This window comes from Elephas maximus, chromosome 13 (genome assembly GCF_024166365.1).
Source record: "Elephas maximus indicus isolate mEleMax1 chromosome 13, mEleMax1 primary haplotype, whole genome shotgun sequence".
In the NCBI taxonomy this organism is placed as follows: Eukaryota; Metazoa; Chordata; class Mammalia; order Proboscidea; family Elephantidae; genus Elephas; species Elephas maximus.
In genome coordinates, this window is record NC_064831.1 from 38,651,505 (window position 1) to 38,675,955 (window position 24,451).

At 40.9% G+C, this 24,451-nt stretch overlaps 1 protein-coding gene across 2 annotated transcripts; it reads right to left on the reverse strand.

Moving 5' to 3' along the window:
• Positions 1-2,110: 2,110 nt before the first annotated feature.
• LSM6 (LSM6 homolog, U6 small nuclear RNA and mRNA degradation associated) lies at positions 2,111-23,993 on the reverse strand. 2 transcript variants are annotated; one of them, XM_049905449.1, is made up of 5 exons: positions 23,876-23,993; positions 22,163-22,266; positions 8,963-9,066; positions 4,896-5,009; positions 2,111-2,403 (listed from the first exon to the last, which is right to left on the reverse strand). In XM_049905449.1, exons 3-5 carry the CDS (start codon positions 9,054-9,056, stop codon positions 2,369-2,371), a joined length of 243 nt encoding a protein of 80 aa, XP_049761406.1. In that variant the 5' UTR covers positions 9,057-9,066; positions 22,163-22,266; positions 23,876-23,993; the 3' UTR covers positions 2,111-2,368. The 2 variants fall into 2 exon arrangements, with proteins under 2 accessions (XP_049761406.1, XP_049761405.1); XM_049905448.1 differs by lacking the exon at positions 22,163-22,266 and having other exon boundaries at positions 2,113-2,403; positions 23,876-23,992.
• Positions 23,994-24,451: the final 458 nt, after the last annotated feature.

A 24,451-nucleotide genomic window follows, 5' to 3' on the forward strand; every position in this document is an offset into this window, starting at 1 on the left:
ATTAGCCAAGGAATAGCTCAAAAAACCAAAACAGAACGTGAAGTCAGATAGTCTGAAAATCAAGCACGATGTTCTGTTTCTTGCTAAACATTCTGTTTTGCCACAGCCCAAGAGAAACAGCATAGCAACCAGGGTTTGGGGGCACAGAGACAGGGAAAATGTATTTACGCAAGTGAAAAATTCTGCAACCTAGAACAAACGGCTTTGTTACAATGCGAATGGCAATCATCCCCTGACCTCTAGGAGACTAGCTAAGAAGAAAGTAATCTGAGCTCTTACACTGGGTTTCACGGTTCTCCGCGAAGGCACACACAGGGGACAGCCTTCATTACCATAAAAATGGCAGCATTTCCCAAAGTCCATCTGGATTAAAAGTGGCTCCATGGTTGAAAACACTCCTCTACCACACAGCTATTTAAAGAGGGAGATGGCAAGGGAAAAATAGAGACATACATGCCAAAGGGGAGGTCAGGAAGGAAGTTAGCAAAAATAGGATGCTACAGATGGGTGGGAGACAATGGAACTGCTTTTAGAGGCGGCTGATGGAAGTGAATGAAGGGACACGGCAACCTGGCAGCCCCACACATTCTACAAAACAAATGAGAACACGCATGCTCCACTTGGAGGGGCATCCATTTTCTCCTTAAAAGTCATTTGTAAGAGAGCAAATGGGTGATCCGTACTTACAGACTGGACCCTTTTCAAGCCCCTGTCAAGAAGTGATAAATTATTGAAGCATAGCATAAAGTGTTTTATTTTCAGTGTGCACACAGTAAAGTCTTCTGAAACGTTTCTGTTCACCTTTCCTGAGTTACTAATTTAAAAAGTTTCCACTTACTCTTTGATCCTTAAAATAAAAAGACAGAACTCCACACAGCACCTCTCCACAACCAGTACCACTCTTCCCTCCCTCTTTATCACGCCCCCCATCCTGCAACCAGGCAACTGTTTAAAATCACACCCCAGGGTCCTGAAACAGAATTGTTTAGACATGGGAGGGAGGGAAGAGGAAGGCAAATACAATGTTCACACAACTGTGTGCTGTTCATTCAACCACAGTGCCCAGATTTATTTGTTATTCCTAGACACAGAGTAGAACTGTTCAGAGAATAAAACAGGGTTGTGGAAAGCTCATTAATAAATTGTGAAAATCCTCTCAGCAGGAGTCACATAACCCACAAGAGCAGCCTCGTGCCAAGCACTATGAATGCCTGGTGCTCTGCTCCTGGACAACGTCACACTCAACCACGGCTCCGATTTTAGAGAAAGGCTTCCCTAAAACCATTCACTAAGCCAGTTAGGAGAAATTCTTTCCCAATCACAACTTAGCAATTGCAACCTGAAGGTGGTTATCAACTCCAGGCTTTGTTTAATCTAAATAACTGCCAGAGAGTTTACAGGCATGCCTCCTCCCCACTGTGTTCGTAGCTTTCAACATCAACATCAAAGCTCCTGAGGAGCGAGGAAATCTAAAATGTCTAACGGCAAAGGAGTTGCCACGTGACCGCAGACAGACCTGACTTCAACAGGTTTTCCACATAACCGGCAAGCAGTTAAGGAGCCCCGGCAGACACAGTGGTAAAGCGCTTGGCTGCTAACCAAAAGGTTGGTAGTTTGAACTGACCAGCTGCTCCATGGCAGAAAGATGTGGCAGTCTGCTTCCGTAAAGGTTACAAACTTGGAAACCCTATGGGGCAGTTCTAGCCTGTCCTGTAGGGTCGCTTTCAGTTGGAATCGACTTGACAGCAACGGGTTGGCATACTGTTAGTCTTTGTAATTTCTCCCCCATTTCAATTTGGATTCCCACTCTTTGTGGAACTGCCACTGTTGGATCCCCAATTCTATTTTCAGTACAAGTGACTGAATCAGCTGCAGAACTTCTGACCTCACGGACCCTTTTTATAGCCTCAGACTGAAACTAGATATCTTTGTAGCAATTTTCACGCAAGTTATTTTGTACGGCAAACAGAAGGTGATGAGACAAAGGAGGACATCTCTAAAAGGTTTTAGTCGTATGTTCATTACATCCATCATTTGAGCAGCTGAATAGGTAAAGCAAATCCGATGAAATGACACTGCTTGAAATTTATGTTAAATAATCTCATAGGAAGAAGCAGATTTTATGTTTTGTTTTATTCTTTTTACAACTTGTACACCGACAGAGGTAAAAGAAAATGAAACTGAAGCGTGGAAGAACTCTTTACAATTAAATTCAACAATTTTATACATATTTCTTACCACCGTATCAGTGAAAAACCACCAACTACTGTGAAAACAGAACAAATTATATAACAAAAGAGCCAAAAAATAGAAAAGACATTTCATGAAAAATATATCCAAGTATGAAAGTATTGCTCTCTTGGGGTCTTCACATTCTTCTCTTCTGTGTACTTATGTACAACACTGAAAAGAAAAAATAAATAAATAAATTGGAAAAATACTCCTAAGTATCAGAGCAGTGAACTTTAAAGGCAAAAAGTTTTGGCCTGACACCTGTGCAAATTTAAAATGAATTTTCATACCCATAACCCACTGCCATCGAGCTAATTCTGACCCAGAGAGACCCCTTGGGATTCCAAGGCTGTAAACCCCACGGAAGCAGACTGGCACATCTTTCTCCCACATAGCTGCTGGTGGTTTTGAACAGCCGATCTTTTGGTCAGCGGTCGATCGCTTTAACCACTGCACCACCAGGGCTCCCTGAATTTTCATACAAGGTAATAAATTCTAGACTACTTTAAGGCTAGTTTTATGAATCTAGACCAGGGTTTGATGTGTTATAGGATTGTGTTCTAGTCTTAACTATGTATCTCAATGACTTTGTAAATCATGCCCAGGAAGAGGAAATAAAACATATGTGAAAAACCCTGGAATCTAAGAATGTTTTACAATTGCTGTTGATGTCAGCTGCAGCCAAGTCAGCCCCAGTTCATAGTAACCCTGCGTACAACATAACGAAACACCATTTCCTGGTCCTGTTCCATCTTCACAATTGTTTGTATGCTCGGAAAGTCCGTAATAGAGGTTGACTACTGTGACTTTTGAGTGCCTTCCAACCTAACGGGTCCACCTTCCGGCACTGTGTCAGTCAATACTCTGTTGTGATCCATAAGGTTTCCACTGGCTTACTCTCCGAAGTAGGTCACCAGGCCTTTCTTCCCAGTCTGTCTTAGTCTGGAAGATCTGCTGAAACCTGTCCACCATGGGTGACCCTGTTGGTTCTTGTAATACCGGTGGCATAGCTCCCGGCATCACAGCGGCACACCAGCCCCCACGGTGGTTTTATAATCACAATGTAATAATTATGCTTTCAGGAAAGGAAATCAGTAAATCTATCAGGCTAGACTTCAGAGTAAGGGTAAATATTTTCCATCCATCTCCCCAGTACAGACTCTAAACTTGCTGTTTACCTTTTATAATTGTGACAGAATACACAAGACCTGAGATTTTTTTTAAAGCTACTAATTTTTTTTTAAGGTCCTTAATCAAAGTTCCTTGTTGGAGTCTCCACCTTCAGTGTCATTCAAAGCTTTGCCCAGCCAGTCCTCTCGTAACAACCCAAATGGAACTTGTTAGGACACGTGGTACATAAGGAAAAAGACTAAATTTGGTGACTAAGTCACTCTGGTCACACTTTCATCAGCAGTGCCCTGCCCCTTGCTCCCTCCATGCCTACTCAGATTCTGGTAAGTGTGTTGAAAATGAACATTAAGAGATGTCTTGGTCAAAGAACACAGCACAGATTAATGAAGTAATTCACGATTTGCTTTGAGACCCAAGGAGAAAGCACCTAGACATGTGAATTTGGGAGTCTAAAAACAATCATGGAAAGGTTATATGAAAGGAAGCATCAGAAGGGCAATAAAACACCACTGGAAAAGTGGCTATGTCCTCAGTAGGGCGTTCAGGTGAGAGGATACTCCCTATAGCCACTCACAGAACCTGCAGCTGACTGCTGCTATCAGCTCCCTAGAGATGGCACAAGGAGGAAGTCAAATGAGAACAATATGAACAAAGGAGGAAAGAAAGAGCACACTTCAATAAAAAATCTGAACTCGGAGTCCCAGCGTTCCATTTGGGGTGGGACCAAAAAGTGGGCATGGGTCAAGGGATAATTCCCATAAATCTGGTCTCCCCCCAACCAAAAAAAAAAAAAAAAAAAAATCAAATATGACTTCATTGACAATTTGTCTTTACATGAAATTCCATAAATAAAATCATAGCAATGTATTAGCTTTTAAAAAGCTGAATAACTTTAGAACCGTTTTTCCTATTTTGCCATTTTTGCCAAACTAAAGGATGCAAATCCACGCAAAAAAGATCTAAATGTTTAACAGAGAAAGGACAATTAGGACAACCTCGTTACCAAATTATGCAAATCAAGGACAGCAGGGAAATAGTGCCCATTCTCACAGCTCAAACTTCCAGGCTGGAAGAGGCAGGGGATATATAGCAGGGCTATAATAACCTGTATTGAAGAAAAAAGGGCTCTGGGGCAGTACAGCGGCCCTGGTAGCACAGTGGTTAAGCATTTGGCTGCTAACCAAAAGATGTGCAGTTCAAATCTACCAGCCGCTCTTTGGAAACCCTAAGGGGCAGTTCTAGTCTGTTGTATGAGCTGGGATCAACTAGACAGCAACAAGTTTGGTTTTTGTTTTTTCTTTTTGGATGGGGGAGGGAGGCAGTATTCAGACGTTCCTCATCAGTAAAAGGAGTAAGAGTGAATTTCTAGTTATAAAATTCTATGAAACATGTAAGAAAGAACTGGTCACACTGAAGACCTGAGCCAAACTAAAATCAAACTTTCAAATTATCTGGAAAACTCTCTGGTGATCTGATTATAACTAAAAAGGCTATTTTGGATGCTGTACAAATGGAGAGTGAAGGAATGTTACCATTGTTTCCTCGGATAAATGCATCCCCATACTTATTCTTCAGTTGTCCATTTACGTATTCTTCTGTCTGCTCGAGGGCTATATTCATGTAGCCATCCAGGCAAGCCAGGACCCCTGGAGACAGATTTAGTCAAAAAGAAAGACATACAAAGCAAGTAAGAGCTGAAAATTACAGGGTATACCTTAGAGCTGACAATCTCTTTATTCATTAGCTCTCACATGTTTAATATAAAAATTCACACTGTAAATGAAACTCAATAGCCTGAAGCACAAAAACCTTTCTTTACTCCATGCCGATGTGAATGAAGGCTGAGAAGCGTACAACGGGAAAGCAGTCATGCGGCCACCGCTACTAGGGAAAACAAGGAACTGTCACTTCCCTCATCCTATGTATGATAACAGCAGCAACTTTTAAAACCTTCACCAAAGTAACATAATATGAGCACTCCAACAAAAATACCATTCTTTGAAAGCTACAAACAGGAGTGGGCAATTATACAGGAACAAATGACCATTATCCAAGACTCCTCTGTCCCAGTGGCATTTTTTTTTTTACTTTAGCCACTAAACGAAATACGGGCCTGGCAGATTTATTTCATTCTTTCCCGACATCTTCTGCAGCAGATGAATGTACTCCAGGGTTAAGAGGAAGTCTCCACAATCTGTTAAAATAATAGAAGAGGAGCCAGCAGGTGCTCCTGAAAGAACCTCTCAGAGCTGTGACTCACAGGGCAGAGCGGCTTGAGAATACACGGCAACATATCGCGTTATAACACAGCCCGTTCTGTTCTGTTACAGTTATAATCTTTTCAAATCAAAACTAATATAGAAAAGCGGCTAAAAACATTCTAGGGAGCTTTCAAGGAAACTGTTCACGAGAATCTTTTTAATTGTGCTAAGATGGTATAACTTTTTGCAATATTTTGACCTGCTGATTTTTTTCCAAAAGATAAAAAGCCTCCAAACTCTGAGTCTCTAAAGTCGTATTTTTCTAGGAAAAAAACCAAAAACAATGAAGTAAAACATACCACACAGATTTGATTCGATTAACCAAGTCAATAGTTTCATTTAAAGTCTCAACTTGGTTAATATGCTCCTCACTCTCTGCCTCTGCCCCCATTATCCGGTAAACAAAAATGCTCCTTTTCAGAACTGTGCCTGTGTGCAATAAGAGCACAAGACATAAACCTAACGGAATTCTGCTAGAACCTGCAAACGTTCAAAGAATCAGGGCTGTGAACAATTAATAACCATTATTTCCTATCAAAAAAAAAAAAAATCAAAAGAAAGCTTAAAATGCAACTTTACAGTTTATGTCTAAATCACAAGCAGAAATGAGCAAGGAACTTGAAATGTGATATGCAAATCTGTCTCAAAATTAATCAAAAGCATTTCAGTGTTAAATATTCACCTTCTAATCAAAATACCTATTCTCACAGCAAAGGTTTAAAAAAAAAATGCTCAAGAGGTTGGAATTGTAACTCCTTGTAACTTCTTCAAGGGATAAACAACTATAAAAACCAAAACTCATTGCCATTGAGTCCATTCTGACTCACGGCAACCCTACAGGACGAGTAGAACTGTGCCAGATGGTTTCCAAGGCTGTAAATCTTTACAGAAGCAGACTGCCACATCTTTCTCCTGCGGAGCAGCTGGTGGGTTCAAACAGCCCATCTTTTGGTTAGCAGCTGAGCACTTTAACCGCTATGCCATGAGGGCTCTTTTAAACAAGTATAAAACCAAAACCAAACCCAGTGCATAGGATTGCTATGAGTAAACAAGGATAAATAATATAAACCAAGACGTTTTCTTCAAACTTAAAAAGAAACTGCTACAGACAGCTGTTTTTTCTTTTTGTTTAACCACGAAATAAGTGCATTCTTTATAGCAGTATTCTCTAATAGCGTAAGATATTTTGCTTTAATAGTATAGAAGCCATGAACAGATAATTCATAAAAGGAGGAAAACTATGGTTACTGCCCATCTTAAAGGTTTTTTGACCTGACTAATAAAGAAATACAAATGAGATACAATTTGGTGCTAATTAGACTGAAGAAGTTAAAAAAAAAAAAAGCTAAAAAGTTGGTGAGAACATGGCAAAGGACAAACCCTCGTTCTCTGGTGGAGGGCCATTTGGCATACTCTCTAACTCAAGAAATCCTAGCTCAGAGAATTTATTCTAAAGAGATATTGGAACAAGTGCTCAAAATGCATGTTAAAGGATTAAAAAAAAAGGTTGGTATCCACCTAAATGTCCATTAGTAGGAAACTAGTTAAAAACAAGAACAAAAGTAAAACTATGATTCATCCCTACAATGGACCCCTTCCTATGCAGTCATTAAAAACCCTACACTGTCAGAACTTGTGCACTGCTTTAAAAAAAAAAAAAAAAGCTAAACACACTGCACAATAGTGTGTACAGAATGATCCCATTTATGTAAAAATTATGTTTATCTCTCTCTACAGAGCCCAGCTGCTAACCACAAGGTCGGCAGTTCGAATCCACCAGCTGCTCCTTGGAAATCTTATGGGGCCGTTCTACTCTGTCCTACAGGGATGCTACGAATCAGAATTGACTCGACAACAATGGGTTTTGTTTTTAAGTTTATATGCACAGAGGTCCAAATTGGTAAGGCATGTGTTTTTTTTTTATTATCTCTGGATAGTGGAATTTTGGGAGGCTGGGCCTTCTGCTATATGCTTTTCTCCATTATTTGCTTTGAAATGTCTAAAAAAAATAATAATAAAAGTACATAATATCAACTTATTAAATAGAAAAAAACTTCCCTCAAGAGTATAGAGAAAAAAAGATCGAGGTGGTTTCTCTCTTCAGTAAGGTGGGTACTGAGAAGACATTGAACACAATGTCCCCACTTAATCAGTAGATGAATATTCTCAAACCTCCCGGAGGCTATTACCTCCTCTGAGCTCATCAAAAGTTCATGAGTGAGAAGCAGTCCATAAATCCTCTACACTACCTTAGTATTCAGTATAAACTATCGGTCCTACTATAAAAATCAAATGGATCTGGAGGTATGTTAAAGCCAGGAAACTAAAGCAGTACATAAACAGCAGAGTGGGCTCTTAACAAGCTTTGGAAACAAGCTTGAATTTGAGTCCTTAGATGGAAATAATACAACAGAGATCTCAAAGGATTTCTGTGAAGATTAAATAGAAATGTATGTGAAGTGATTAACACACACTGGGTGCATAGTCAGCTCTCGATAAAATTATGTAGGCGTATGTATGAAAAGAGGAAAAAGCTCCAAAGATTATCATTATTAATTATTCAGAAAAGGAAAGGCGACAAAATCCTGTTAATAATTAGTTATCTATACCTGTGAATATCCCACGTAATGTAACATATCTTAACTTCGGAAGATTAGGAATTCAGTAATCTTTAAAGAAATGGAATTTGATACCATTCCTACCACAAAAGTTAATTTCAGAAGTGTCATAGGCTCTTAAAAAAAAATTTTTTTTCTTTAAAAGAACAGAGAGGCATCTTTGGATACCCTACATGTTGTATGAGTGAGAAGTCCATGTTCTAAATGATATTGTCTAAATAGTTGCATGCCAATCTTGAATACCTCTGCAAAAACAAGTGTTGCTGTGCCAAGCTGTTCTTCGGTCTCCAGTTATTAACATCTGAGCTGACTAAGCAACCCAAGGAACTTAGGCACACAGGATCTCAAAGCAGAGACCTGAGTCATACAAATCACACTGGACACCAGAAGTGCCATATATTTATGTAAATAACACGCACCTTCTACATTTGTCTACCAAACACTCCCTCCCACAGAGGTATTTTCATAAGTATGCTAATTTTTTGCTGTAAAAAAAATACTTGGGAGGGAGGGGAGAGGTAGCAACTGGCAAACAAATGTAGAAGGCACTCGTTATTTGTGTAAAAACAGGGTACACACTATGCTGCCAGAGTTACCTCTAAAAAGGAACCCTCTCCAAGCTAGAAAAAGAGATGCGAACGTTTAAGAAGTTAACAAAAATCAACATGAAGTCTTATTTCCTTTAGTTAAAACAGTAAAGATGAAGCATGAAAATATTACCTCGATAATCCACTCCTGAATTTAATTTTACCACAACTGGTCGTCCTATGATTTGCTTTAAAAAGTCACTGGGGGTTTGTTTCCGTAGACTCATTTTAACAACCCTGATTGGAAATATGAAAAGAAACAGTAAAGACAAAAGTTAATTTTTCAACAAAAGAGGCAAAGCTTTGAAATCTTTAACGTATTTATAGAAAATCAAGTTATCAAAGGACCACATACAAAGAATCAGTATTATTGCTCCACTACTACCACCACTACCACCACTACCACCACTACCACTACTACTACTACTACTACTACTACTACTACTACTACTACTACTACATGACAGCTTACAGCTTAAATTTTTTTCAGCAGTTACTATGAACCAGGTACCAGGCTGTTTTACATGCATCATCTTATTCAGCTCCCACAACAACCCCATGACATAGCTCCATTACAAAAGACGGTTTGTGCAAAGTCACCAGCCCTGTGTCTACAGAGGCCCTGTTCTTAACCAGTTGTCACTACACTCACTCCTCATTTACCAACATGGTTAGGTTCCAAAGACCAGGTAGTTATGCAAAAATGGAGGATGATCACGTCTGATCACAGAATGGAGAATGACTACATCAGTACGTAACTGCCAAATTATATCATTACGTAACTGCCAAATCACTGAGAATCAGCACCCAGGCAAGCTGACACATAACCTTAACTATCACAGCCAGCATTATTCTCGCCTCATGCCTTGGCGTTCATTACTGCCAGACATACATCACTAATGCACAAAATAGTCGGACAGTAAATTTTTCACTATTGTCGTAAATGTGAAATGTCAGATAACGAGATAGTTGGTAAGAGAGAAGTAGGTGTATTGTCTCAGACATAATCCCTGCCACCTCCACCATTTACTAAATGCTTATTTTAAGCTGAGCACTCTTGCTAAGATCCTTGCAAATGCTATCCAATTTAACCCTTATAACAATCCTGGGAATCAGGTATTATGCTCATTTTGTTGATGAAAATGAAGCCACAGAAAATTAAAGAACTTGCCCAAAAATGTGATAGAATCAACATTCCAGCTGAAATCAGTCCTATTCCAAGGTCCATGTTATATAAGGTAGACACATTTACAAGGAACTGATCTCTGAACACCATCTCTGAAAATAATTATAATCATAATTGAGAGCGGATACCTGAGAGGTAGGGGTCCTGGTGGCACAGTGGTTAAACGCCTGGCTGCTAACCAAAAGGTTGGCAGTTTGAATTTACCAGCTGCTCCTTGAAAAACTCACGGGCGTTTCTATTCTGTCCTATAGGGTCGCTATGAGTCAGAATCGACTCAATGATAACGGGTTTTGGGGTAATGGAGAATTTACTACATGTTAGCACTTTTCTAAGTACTTTACATATATTAACCCATTTAAACCTCATGATCCTATGCAGTTGGTATGTTTCTATTCTCATTTTACAGAAGAGGAAACCAACACAGAAAGGTTAAGCACCCTGCTCAAGGTCACACAGCTAGTTAAGAGGACAGCCAGTACATGCTCTTAATCATGACCTTATTCAGCCTCCTGAAAGATGCTAATGTAGTCAAGGTTTATTTTCAATTGTCCTATATGCATGCAAAAGCTGGATGATAAATAAGAAGACTGAAGAAAAACTGATGCCTTTGAATTGTGGTGTTGACGAAGAACACAGAATACACCATGGGCTGCCAAAAGAATGGACGAATCTGTTTTGGAAGAAGTACAACTAGAATGCTCCTTAGAAACAAGAATGGTGAGACCAGTCTCACATACTTTGGACATGCTATCAGGAGGGAACAGTTCCTAGAGAAGGACATCATGCTTGGTAAGGTAGAGGGTCAGCAAAAAAGAGGAAGACCCTCAATGACATGGACTGACACAGTGGCTTCAACAATGGGCTCAAGTGTAACAATGATTCTGAGGATGGCGCAGGACCGGGCAGCGTTTTGTTCTGTTGTACATAAGGTCACTGTAAGTCAGAACTTCTCGATGGCACCTCACAACAATAACATTATAACTACAGTAGATATATGCTCTAAATAATAAAGAAAAAAGTCTTAAAATTCAAGTATAATAGGAATCTGAAACAGAGAAATAGAGAGCTTCACCAAATAGTATCAGACATACAAAGTTGCCCAAAGCTCCTTTCCATACTCATTCTGTTACATAACAGCTATCGTTCTCTGAATATTTTTTGCAAACACATCTAACAAAACTGGTTATTTAAGCAAAAACTGACAGTAAAAGGACTATGGAAATTAATTTTTCTTTTTCAGCCAAATTCACATCACTATTATTTAGTAGCCATTGAGCATTAAGACTTAAAGATTAATATGGATACAATATTTTAAGGACACTCCTCAAGAACTCAAACTGGTTTTTGTTTGTTTTCAATTAAACTTTTAAGTACTCAGCCTTCCATAGATAGCACTGCTTATTTCACTCCAAGCCCAGCTACTCAGTGATCTGATTTTGGGTTTGGATCATGGTTTACAGGCTCCGCAGTCTGGGTGACCTGGAACTGTATTACTGGTTTTTCATTTATTCAAATATGTGTATGTACACGCTGTGCCAGGAAACTAAAGAATACATCACACACAATCTCTGGCCTTAAAGGCAGAATCCAGAAGAAAAATTTACTCTTGTTTAAAGGGTGTGAGTAAAAAAAGGTGATCATAATTTAAGTAAAATAATTCTCTTTAACCAAGAAAAGTCAGTGCCATAAGTTAAAAAAAAAGAAAATGCAAATTTAAAAACCTATTCTTGAATTTCAGGCCATGTCATTTAGTCCTCTCTCCCCCAAGCTTGAAAAATTTAAAAGAAAAAAAGAATCAATTTACTGTTTTGCTCAGCTAAGTTTAATTCTTCCAATGAATTGCCAGCTTACTTCTCCATCTACACAGTCTCAATAGAAAACTGAAATTATTACTACTATTCAGGACAACCACCATTCATTCAGGGCTCACAAAAAAAGCACACAACAATTTCATTTATGGTAAACAGGAGGTGAAAAATTACAAAGTAAATCCTATAACAGATTCAGTATCTTGAAAGAGTTTAGTAAAAACAAACCTTCCTAATCATCTACCAACTACCCTGTTTCTGTCTTGAACGCGCTGTTTTGTGGTTGCCAGGTGCAAAAAAAAACCCCAAACTGGTTGCCATAGAGTCTGTTCTGGCTCATAGCAACCTTACAGGACAGAGTAGAACTGCCCCATAGGGTTTCCAAGGAGCGGGTGGTAGATCTGAACTGCCACCTTTATGGTTACCAGCTGAGCAATTAACCACTGCATCACCAGGTGTAGACTATGAACTCTGAAGGCACAATAGAGACTCAACTCATGAGTTTTAGGTTTCCTGACTATCACAGATGCTAAATTCCATTATGCCACACTTTCTTCATGTATAAGACCGAGATAAAAATGTTTATTTTGTTTCGTGTTCCCCTAAAAAACCACTAAAATTCACTGTCATGTGAACGTCTAGTTCCCCAGTGCCAACGAGGTGATGCCCACTCATAGCAACCCTATAGGACAAAGCAGAACTGCCCTCAAGGATGTACATCTTTATGGAAGCAGACTGCCATGTCTTTCTCCTGTGTAGTGGCTGGTAGTTCGAACCTCCAATCTTCAGGTTAGCAGCTGAGCGCTTAACCACTGCACCAACATCTAGTTCACAGGTATATTAACTACCTTGTCCAAAGTCACAATAACAGAAAAAAATAATCGAAATCTAGGCTATTATTATCTCGCAGTATTGGTTATTTTAAAGATGTTACTTATATTATCTATTCACCCCTTTAAATAAGGCAGATATTATACATCTGTTCTTCTAAGCTTGTTAAAGATCACACCTCCTCCTTTAACCCTGGTCTTTACTCCAATTCGCATCAATCTCTTCCTGAAGGCATTTAACACTTCAAGCTTTCCTGGAGCACCAGCTGTCAGGCACACAAGCTGGGGACATAACACAAATGAGACTTGGTCTTGGGCCCTCAGAAATCAAATTCCAGAGGGGGGAAAAAAAAAAAAAACCCTGTAACTAGAGTATTTTATTAAAGGGTATGTGTTTGGATAGAATTATGCACAGAATGCTTTGAGAGCACAGAGAACAACCACTTGGCTCAGTCTTGGTGGGTCAAAGAAGGACTCCTAGAAAAGGTGACCCCTGAACTGAGTCTGAAGGAAAAGGAGGAGTCTACCAGCTAAAAGGAGAGAAGTTTTAGCAAAGGCATTGGACAGTGTTTGAGGGTAAAAGGGTTTGCAGGCAAGGAGGAAACGCAGGGGCAGAGGGAGCAGGGCCACATTCTGGGGAGCAGTGTGAGTCAGGCCAAAGAACAAACTGCAATCACTGTGGCACTTGGAGATTCTGATTCAGTAGTTTTGGAGCAGGACCCAGATTCCTAATCTGTCCGCACAGGCCTAGGAGAGTATTATGCACTGGCAAGTCTGGGAAATACCGCTGTGGCAGGAGACAGGGAAAAGTTTTAGGCAGGAACTTGCTTGGGTTCCGCTTTCTGTTTGAGATGGCAACTACAGGCCATCTCACTTCGTTCTGTCATCATTATCACTTGGCACTTGGCTGTGCTTGATACAACCTGCCACTATTTACTCTCGTTTGTATTCTTTAGTTTTTTCCACACGAGTCTCTTCTCTCTCTACAGGCTGTAACCCAACGAAAACTAGATTAACATCGAGCTTCTCGTTTATTCTCCAGAAGATCTACATTCTGCTAAACCTCTTGGATAAAAAAAAATATTTTTCGTTATTTCGAAAGAGGTGGTTGCCTCAAACACATTTTATCCATCACTTTAGGAGAGCCATATATTTTACATTAGTCGTCATTAGGCTTCCTTACTACTCTCTGTTACTTAATGGCATGCCCACAAATCCACTTTGTATGAGTACGTTGGTACTGACAGCACAATTTTTCCCATCACTTGGCTCAAGTGATTTTAAGTTTTCATCTTTTAAATTGAGTAACACAGAAGGAACTGTTCTGACAATTTTTGAAGCAAGAGGTAAGACTCTTGCACCATCAACACCTAACAGGAAACAGGCCTCCTTTCTTCAGGGTCACCTTGGGAAAACATCTTCCTTCAAAATTAAAGCCACAATCACCCTCTATGCGTCCTCTCTCCCCTGACTCCTACTCAGGCTTGTTTTGAACGACCTATTTCCATAAATGCCCATCAAGTCAAAGGCTGTATATTCTGTCAGAAACAACTGAGAGGTCTAGTCCAGGACACCTGCAAACTGCCCAGAAGAGACTTTTTAGCAAAGGAATGGAGGGAAAAGAAGGAAATTTTATTCATCCAGCTACGTGGTAGGCTGTGTTAGATTCATGAGCAATTCACACAGCAGCCCTGTCAGGTGGTTACGCAGAACTACGGCTTGACCCTCCAAAGCCCAAGCCCTTAAAAAGGCATAATTGTTCTTTTCAGTGCAGGGGATTCTCCTGCCAAGCCTGAGGGATGGCCATGGAGACAGGGAGAAAACTAGTGAGAAAGTATTAAAACTGGGGGAAATACCTAAAGTGACAAGGTACTGTAAATTAGCCTGAAAAGAAATATAACGACCAAACAGAAATGTATCTAATGTGGTTTCTCAAAAAAATTGAGAGACTTTATTTTTTAAAGCAGTTCTAGGTTTATAGAAAAACTGCAGAAAGTAGCATTCCAGTATACCGCCTCTCCCCTCTATACACACTTTCTATTAGCATCTTGTATTCCTGTGGTGCATCTCTTACAACTGATGAACCAATGTTCACATATTATTACTCATTAGAGTCCACAGTTTACAACAGGGTTCGCTCTTTGTATGGTATAGTCCTGTGGGTTTGAGAAATGCGTAATGGCCTCTATCTGCCATTACAGTATCATACAGAATAGTTCCACTGCCCTAAAAATCCCTTCTGCTCGATTCATGCTTCCACGCTTTCCTCTCTTCAACTGCTGACAACCACTCATCTTTTTGCTCTCTAGTTTTGCCGTTTCTAGAATGTCAGATAGTTGAAATCATACAGTATGGAGCTGTTTCAGACTGGTTTCCTTCAGTTAGCAGCGTGCATTTAAGTTCTACCATGTCTTTTTTTTTTTCCTTTAGCTTGATGGCTCATTTCTTTTTATCGCTGATAATACCCCATTGCATGGACGCACTACACTTTGTGTATCCATGCACCTACTGAAGGACATCTCGGTTGCTTCCAATTTTTGGCAATTATGGAGAAAAGTGCTAATGACATTTATGTGCAGGTTTTTTATGTGGACATACATATTCAACTCATTTGCGTAAAGATCTCGGAGCCTGACGGCTAGATCGTACGGTAAGTCTACGTGTAGCTTTGTAAGTGTCCATCTTCCAAAGCAGCTGTACCGTTTTGCATAACCACCAGCAATGAATAAGAACTCCTGTTGTTCCGCATCCTCGCCAGTATGTGGTATTGTCAGTGTTTTGGATTTTAGTCATTCTAACAGATGAATAGTGAACGATGTGATTTTGAGTTATGACACTGGGCAGAAGACATGAAAATCTTTGTTTCATGACAATGTTTACCTGTAAACTTTCATCTACTTCTAGAATGTTTACAGTTCAGGGTGAAAAATATTTGGAAAGCAAAAATTTGCAAGGAAGCTAACCTTACAACCCCAGTAAATGCAGCACTAACCTCATGTGTCAGTGTCTGAGGAAAGCACCAGACACGGGGAAGAACAACTCTCTAAACATCTCCCTTCTGCGAATGTGGGCTGCCTAGCCCTCTTAAAGGCTTAATATCTTCCCTCCTCCCTGACGAAACCCTGGTGGCACAGGGGTTAAGAGCTATGACTGCTAACCAAAAGGTCAGCTGTTCGAATCCACCAGGCACTCCTTGAAAACCCTGCGGGGCAGTTATACCCTGTCCGATAGTGTCACTGTGAGCCAGAACTGACTCAAGGGTAATGGGTTTGGTTTTTTGGCTTCTCCTTCCTGTGCAGTAGGAGGCTGTTTCCCTCCTTTCTCTCCTGAGGCCCAAGTGAACAGGGCTCCTATACTCAGAGCCCTCCTTTCCACTCTCAGTCATGGCACTTACCAGGCTGTTTTGTAATTTTCCTGTTTGCTGACCAGCATCCCACAGTGGGATCTAAGTTTCATGGGGACAGGGAGAATGTTTTACTCATTTGGTAGTCCTGGTACCTAAGCACACTGCCTAATTCTGTGGGACAACTTCAAGGCCAGCACCAAGCAAAACCCCTGTCCTTTCTCCCCTCAGACTACGGGAAGTGCGACTAGTACAGGATCTTCCGTGCATTTCAACAACGACCAAAACAGTAATATTTCTATTACGACCACCAAATAAGCAAAATCTAAGAGAAAAACAGGTATGTTTCTGTGCTGTTCAAGAACCAGCTACATTAGAATCAATAGAGATGCTTGTTAAAACGCAGATTCATGAGGCCTACTACTTTAAAAAAAAAAACACCCATTGCCGTTAGGTCAATTCCAACACACAGCCACCCTACAGGACAGGGTAGAACAGCCCCATAGGATTTCCAAGGAGTGGCTGGTAGATTTGAACTGCTGACCTTTTAGTTAGCAGCTGAGCTCTTAACTACTATGCCACCAGGGCTCCAACCACAATGTGTTATGATTCACACATTCAAATGCCTTTGCATAGTCGATAAAACACAAGTAAACATCTTTCTGGTATTCTCTGCTTTCAGCCAAGATGCATCTGACATCAGTGATGATATCCCTCGTTCCATGTCCTCTTCTGAACCTGGCTTGAATTTCTAGCAGTTCCCTGGCAATATACTGCTGCGACTGCTTCTGAATTATCTTCAGCAAAATTTTACTTGCATGTGATATTAATGATGTTGTTCGATAATGTCCACATTCTGTTGGATCACCTTTCTCTGGAATGGGCACAAACCATGGAACTCTCCCAGTCTGCTGGCCAGGTAGCTGTCTTCCAAATTTCTCGGCATAGATGAGTGAGCGTCTCCAGTGCTGCATCTGTTTGTTGCAATATAACAAGCGGTATTTAGTCAATTCCTGCAGCCTTCTTTTTCGCTAATGCCATCGGTGCAGCTTGGACTTCTTCCTTCAATACCATCAGTTCCTGATCTTATGCTACCTCCTGAAATGGTTGATCGCTGACTAATTCTTTTTGGCACAAAGACTCTGTGTATTCCTTCCACCTACTTTTGATGCTTCCTGCTTTGTTCAATATTTTGCCCATAGAATCCCTCAATGTTGTAACTCAAGGCTTATATTTTTCTGCAGTTCTTTCAGCTTGAGAAACACCAAATGTGTTCTCCCGTTTTGGTTTTCTACTTCAGGTATCTGCTCATTTCACTGTAATACTTGGTCTTTTCAAGCTGCCCTTGGAAATCTTCATTTCTTTTACATCATCATCATTTCCATTCACTTTAGCTACCCTATATTCCAGAGAAACTTTCAACAGTCCCTTCTGATGTCCATTTTGTTTTTTTCTTTCTTTCCTGTATTTTTAATGACCTTCTGCTGTCTTCACGTATGATGTCCTTCCACAACTCCACTGGTCTTTGGTCATTAGTGTTCAATGCATTAAATCTATTGTTGAGATGCTCTCTAAATTCAGGTGGTATATATTCCAGGAGGGAAACCCTGGTGGTGTACTGGTTAAGTGCTACAGCTGCAAACCAAACGGTGGGCAGTTCAAATCTGCCAGGCGCTCCTTAGAAATTCTACGGGGCAGTTCTACTCTGTCCTATAGGGTCACTATGAGTCGGAATCGACTCAATGGCACTGGTTTTTTTTTTTTTATTATTCCAGGTTGTACTTTGGCTCTCGTGGACTTGTTTTAATTTTCTTCAGCTTCAACTTGAACTTGCATACGAGCAATTGATGGTCTGTCCCAGTTGGTCCCTGGCCTTGTTCTGACCGATGATACTGAGCTGCTCCGTCATCTCGTTCCATATGTGCAGTCGATTTGACTCCTGTGTACTCCATTTGGAATGACCCACATGTATTGCTGCTGTTTATGTTGCTGAAAAAAGGTTTTGCAACGAATACATCATTGGTCTTGCAAAATTCTATCCTGTGATCTCCGGCATCATTTCTGTCATCAAGGCCGTATTTTCCAACTACTGATCCTTTTTCTTTGTTTCCAACTTTCACATTCCAATCACCAGTAACTATCAATGAATCCTGATTGCATGTTTAATCAATTTCAGACTGTAGAAGTTGGTAAAAATCTTTAATTTCTTTATCTTTGGACTTGGCAGTTGGTGTGTACATTGGAATACTAGTCATATTAACTTGTCTTCCTTGCAGGGGTGTGGCTATTATCCTATCACTGTGGACTGTGTGGAACATAACAAATTATGGATGACACAGCAAAGAATGGGACTTCCAGAGCACTTAATTGTACTCGTGAGGAACCTAGACATAGACCAAGAGGTAGTTATTCAAACAGAACAAGGAGATACTGTGTAGTTTAAAATCAGGGTTGTATCCTTTCATCACACTAACTCAATCTGTATGCTGAGCAAATAATCCGAGAAGCTCGACTATATGAAGAAGAACTCGACATCAGAATTGGAGGACGACTCATTAACAACCTTCAATGTGCACATGACACAATCTTGCTTGTGGAAAACGAAGAGGACTTAAAGCACTTACTGATGAAGATCAAAGACTACAGTCTCAGCATGGATTACACATCAACATAAAGAAAACAAAAATCCTCACGACTGGACGGCACTGGTTTTTTTGGGGGGGACCAATAAGCAACATCATGATAAACAGAGAAAATAAAGAAGTTGTCAAGGATTTCGTTTTACTTGGATCCACAATCAACGCCTATGGGAGCAGCACTCAAGAAATCAAATGATGGAACAGAATTGAGAATCTAGACATAAATTCATCCACCTAAGGGCAGGTGACACTTGACAAAGGCCCAAAGTTCATTAAACGGGGAAAAGACAGTCTCCTTAACAAATGATGCTGGCATAACTGGATATCCATCTGCAAGAAAATGAAACAAGACCCATATCTCATGCCATGCACAAAAACTAACTCAAAATGGATCAGAGATCTAAATATAAAATCTAAAACGATAAAGATCATGGAAGAAAAAATAGGGACAACGCTAGGAGCCCTAACAGATGGCATAACAGAATACAAACCATAACTAACAAAGTACAAACACCAGAAGAGAAACTAGATAACTGGGAGCTCCTAAAAATCAAACACTTATGCTCACCCAAATACTTCACCAAAAGAGTAAAAAGACAACCTACAGACTGGGAAATAATTTTTGGCTACAACATATCCAATCAGGGTCTAATCTCTACAATCTACAAGATAACTGCAAAACTTCAACAACAAAAAGACAAATAACCCAATTGAAAAATGGCCAAAGGATATGAACAGACACTTGACGAAAGAAGACATTCAGGTAGCTAACAGATACATGAGGAAATGTACCCGATCATTAGCCACTACAGAAATGCAAATCCAAACTACAATGAGATACCATCTCACCCCAACAAGGCTAGCATTAACCCAAAAAACACAAAATAATAAATGTTGGAGAGGCTGTGAAGAAACTGGAACACTTATACACTGCTGGTGGCAATATAAAATGGTAAGACCAATTTAGGAATCAATTTGGTGCCCCCTTAAAAAGCTTGAAATAGAAGTATCATATGATCCAGCAATCCCACTGCTTGGAATATATCCTAGAGAAATAAGAGCCGTCACACGAATAGGTATGGGCATACCCACATTCACTGCAGCACTGTTCACAACAGCAAAAGGATGAAAACAACCTAGATGCCCATCAACAGATGAACGGAAAAATGAATTATGGTATACTTATTTTACACAATGGAATACTAAGAAATGATGAATCTGCGAAACATCTCATAACATGGATGAATCTGGAAGGCATTACGCTGAGTGAAGTTAGTCGCAAAAGGACAAATAGTGTCTGAGACCACTATTATAAAAACTCAAGAAAAGGTTTAGACACAGAAGAAAGCATTCTTTGAGGGTTACAAGGGTGGGGAGGGAGGGAGAGGGGTTTTCACTAACTAGATAGTAGATAAGAATTACCGTAGGTGAAGAGGAAGACAACACACAAAACAGGGGAAGTCAGCACAACTGGACTAAACCAAAAGCTAAGAAGTTTCCTGAACACAACCAAACACTTTGAGGGACAGAGTAGCAGCGGCTGGGGTCTGGGGACCATGGTTTCAGGGGACATCTAGGTCAACTGGCATAACAAAGTTGATTAAGAAAATGTTATGTATCCCACTTTGGTGAGTGGCATCTGGGGTCTTAAAAGCTAGCGAGCAGCCACCTAAGATGTTTCAACTGGTCTCAACCCAATGAAGAACACAACATGAAAGACACAAGGAAAATATTAGCCCAAGAGGCAAAAAACGGCCACATAAACCAGAGTCCATCAGCCTGAGACCAAAAGGACTAGATAGTACCCAGCTATCACCAATGACCGCCCTGACAGGAAAAACAACAGAGTCCCCGACAGAGGAGGAGAAAAGTGGGGTACAGAACTCAAATTCTAGTAAAAAGACCAGACTTAACGGTCTGACTGAAACCAGAGAAACCCCAGCAAGACATGGCCCCTGGACTCTCTACTAATTCCCAAAGCCAATTCTTCAGACAAAGATTAGACTGGACTGTAAGACATAATATGATACTCGTGAAGAGTGTGCTTCTTAGTTCAAGTAAATAAATGAGACCAAATGGGCAGATAAATTAGACTAAATGGGCAGTCTGGAGGCAAGATGAGAAGGCAGAAAGGGACAGGGGCTGGCTGAATGGATACCAGAAAAAGGGAGAGTGTGCGGTCATATTACAGGGTCACATAACAATGTGTATATAAATTTTTTTAGGAGAAACTAACTTGAACTGTAAACTTGCACCTAAAGCACAATTTAAAAAAAAAAAAAATCAAATGACATATTGCATTGGGCCATTGTGCTGCAAAAGACCTCTTTAAAATGTTAAAAAGCAAATACATCACCTTGAGGACTAAGGTGGGCCTGACCCAAGCTACGGTATTTTCAATGGCCTCATATGCATGTGAAAGCTGGACAATGTATAAGAATACTGAAAAACTGATGCCTTCGAATTATGGTATTGGCAGAGAATACTGAATATACCACGGACTGCCAGCAGAGCAAACAGATCTGTCTTGGAAGAAGTACAGCCAGAGTGCTCTTTAGAAGAGAGGAGGGTAAGACTTCGTCTCACATACTTTGGACGTGTTATCAGAAGAGACAGGTTCCTTGAGAAGGACTTGATAAAGCGGCAGCAAAAGAGAAGACGACCCTCAACAAGATGGACTGACACAGTGGCTACAATGATGCACTCAAACAAAGCTACAATTGTGAGGATGGTGCAGGACCGGGCAGTGTTTCATTCTGTTGTACACAGGGTCGCTATGAGCAGAACCAACTCAGTGGCACCTAATAACAGCAACTTCAAGTCAGTCTCTCTAGACAAAGGTAGTCTAATCTACATTTTATAAAGCTTCCCAAATAACTCCTATATGTAAGTAGCTCTCAACTGGGGGTGGAACATTTTTGATTATCATGATGGGGGAGGATGGTTCTACTGTAAATAGAGCCCAGGCATGTTGCTAAACATTCTACAATGCACAGGACAGATTAATGATCAAAATGTCAACGGGGGTTAAGAAACCAAGCTATAAGCCCTGAAATCAAAAAACCATTGTTCTTTGGTCTTAAAGCAACAGGAGTTTTAAAAACTCTTCAAGGTATAACTAATGAGAACCAACAGCTAAGTTGGAATATAAATTATAACTTATTAGGGATATGCAGGACTGGACATTTTGCTCTATTACACATAAGGTCACCATGAGTCCAAGCTGAGTCAATGGCAACTAACAAAAGGCATACTTTGTTCCAATACGTACAGAATTTGAAAACAACTGCCAAAATCTTGAAATGGTTGCTATGCTAAACCATGAATTTCTAGTCTTGGCCATGCAAATGACCACAAACAAATTTCTTCAGTGTTACGGGTCCCTCACACGGTTAAACTCTTTGTTATTCAGTACGGTTTTTAAATGATAAAATAATCCAGGTGACATAAACGTCTTTTTAAATTCTATTACCTACTATGCCACAGTTCAGTGAGAGAGAGCCTGATGTAGCATAAAGAGTACTCACTTGGGAGGCAGGAAACCTGAGTTCTAATCCCAGCTCTGCTACTTAATTAGCTGCATGGCTTGGATAACTCATCACTTCACCTCTCATGGCCCCCGGTTTCTCATCTGCAAAATAAGGGAGTTATGCTAGATGATCACTGCAGTATCTTCCTGCTCTAACATTCAGTGAGTCTATGCAGTAACACCAATAACACACACACAAGTTTCCGAAGACTCCTGCACAAAATTCAAGCAAGCAGACTTGCTGGACACCACTAACAAAAAACGATTCCAAGAAGAGGCTTGACTTCGCTGGTTGATGTGTGAGAAATGTACTACGAGCTACAACACTTGGTCAAACAGGTACATTCGTAAACGAAAGATGTAAACTACTAAAACTTTTTTTGGGAACAATCTGGCAATGTGGATCAAGGCCCTTAAAAATGTCCACACCATCTAACCTAATAATTCCATTTCTGAGACTCTAGTTCTGAAATACAATTTTTAAAAAATTCATTCAAGTATTATCTGGGACATTAAAACGAAGCAAAAACTCACCAACTGGGAAACAGCTGAATAATTCATGAAACCTATGCAACTACAGAATAGGCAGCCAGTCAAAAGAAGATCCAAACCCACTGCCATCCAGTCCATCCCGACTCATACTGACCCAATATGACAGAGCAGAACCGCCCCATAGAGTTTCCAAGCCTGTAAATCTTACAGAAGCAGGCTGCCACATCTTTCTCCTGTGGAGTGGACAGCATCTGAGCAGTTTAACCACTGTGCCACCAGGGCTCCTCCAAAAGAAAATACAAAATTAGAAGCCATTATCTAGGAAGTTTTTTAATGGAAGTGGAAAACTGTATATACTCTTCAGTGAAAAACATAGGTATAGTCTTAGTTCAAGCAGAAAACAGCACATACAAAAGCGAAATACAGAAACTGTGGATGGAAGTGTTCAGTAAATATTACTTTCTTCACTAAAGGCTTCTGTATTTTCAATTTTTCTACAAGAGGCATATATTACTACCGGGGGTGAGGGGAACACACTGTCACTAACAACATTATCTGCACCGTCCCAATCCCAGACACCCCAAACAAAAATACCAGCTATGTACGTGAGCAAAGACTATTTCTGGCGGTAGGAATTGCCACCATACAATTGTGGGTGTCCCCCACGTGACAACTCCATGAGGCAGACTGGAGCAGGGAAGTGCAGCTCTTAATTTCTGGGGATCAGGCGCAGCCACCGGGACGTCAGTGTAGGCTCCCCAATTCCCTGAGCCTGTGCTGGTCCGCTTTCTAACCAAACTCCTGGGTTAGCGTCGGGGTGCCCCGAAGGGCTTAGAAAACCAGGAACAGTCTCGGAGGCAAACTCGGCGGGACCCAGGACCGCCATTCCTCACCTCCCGGTCTCAGCGCTTCGCGGGCAGTGGTTCCAAGTAACCTGGCGCCGACGACCGGAGATCTCCCGGCCATTAAAAGGGCTGAGGAGAGCGTGAGGGCACAGCATTCCGTGGGGACCCGACGCCCAGCACTCTCTGGGGCGGGCGCACCCTCGCCGGCCCCGAACCCTGCTCCCGCCAGGCCCTTTCCGGTGCTCCCGGCCTGGGGCTGCACCAGTAGCCGCTCCCCGGACCCTGCTAAAGCGACGGAACACCGAGGCCTCGAACCCGAGTCTGCGCGCGACCCCCCCCCCCCCCCCCATAGCTCGCGTGGCCGCCCGGCTCACCTCGCGGCCCGGACCCAGAACCTCTATTCCAGACGCCGCACTAGCCGGACCTTGGCAGACAATCGCTGCGAACGCCGAAACCGCCGGGGCAGCGGTTCTTTTCCGCCTCAGCCAATCATTGCTTTCCTCGGCTACGGCAGCCCGCGGGGGCCAAAAAGGCCAGCCCTCACCGGAGCGCGCAAATCGAAGAGTTTTGGTTTGTCTCCTGGCAAAGCCGGTCTATGGAGTTAAAGTAGAAAGCGGCGGTGTTCTCTCTTAACAGAAAGCCGAATACTGTATTTTAAAACATAATAATAATAAACAAAACGAAACAACTCCAAAAAAAGTGAAAGTGATCGTTTACGCAGGAATTCTTTGCATAAATGTAAAAAAGAGCTTGAAGTCATAGGAAACTACAAATTACTCGGCAAGGTAATGACTTTGCGTGCCCAGAAATGTCTCTGAATAATATAATGCAAATAAATAAATAAATGAATGAATAAAGCAAACAGCCTGAAAATCTCTAAATCCACCTTTATGCTTTGATTTAAATGTGAGAAAATGAAGTTATTATTAGCAAGAGATTGTCTCCATGGC

What these genes read in the sequence shown, in the direction of transcription:
- LSM6 (XM_049905449.1), bottom strand. Translation starts at nt 9,056, where the DNA reads ATGAGTCTACGGAAACAAACCCCCAGTGACTTTTTAAAGCAAATCATA. An exon ending in TTCAGGAGTGGATTATCGAG is followed by an intron (nt 5,010 to 8,962) that starts GTAATATTTTCA and finishes ATCTGTCTCCAG; the next exon opens with GGGTCCTGGCTTGCCTGGAT. An exon ending in ATTTATCCGAGGAAACAATG is followed by an intron (nt 2,404 to 4,895) that starts GTAACATTCCTT and finishes TTTTCTTTTCAG; the next exon opens with TGTTGTACATAAGTACACAG.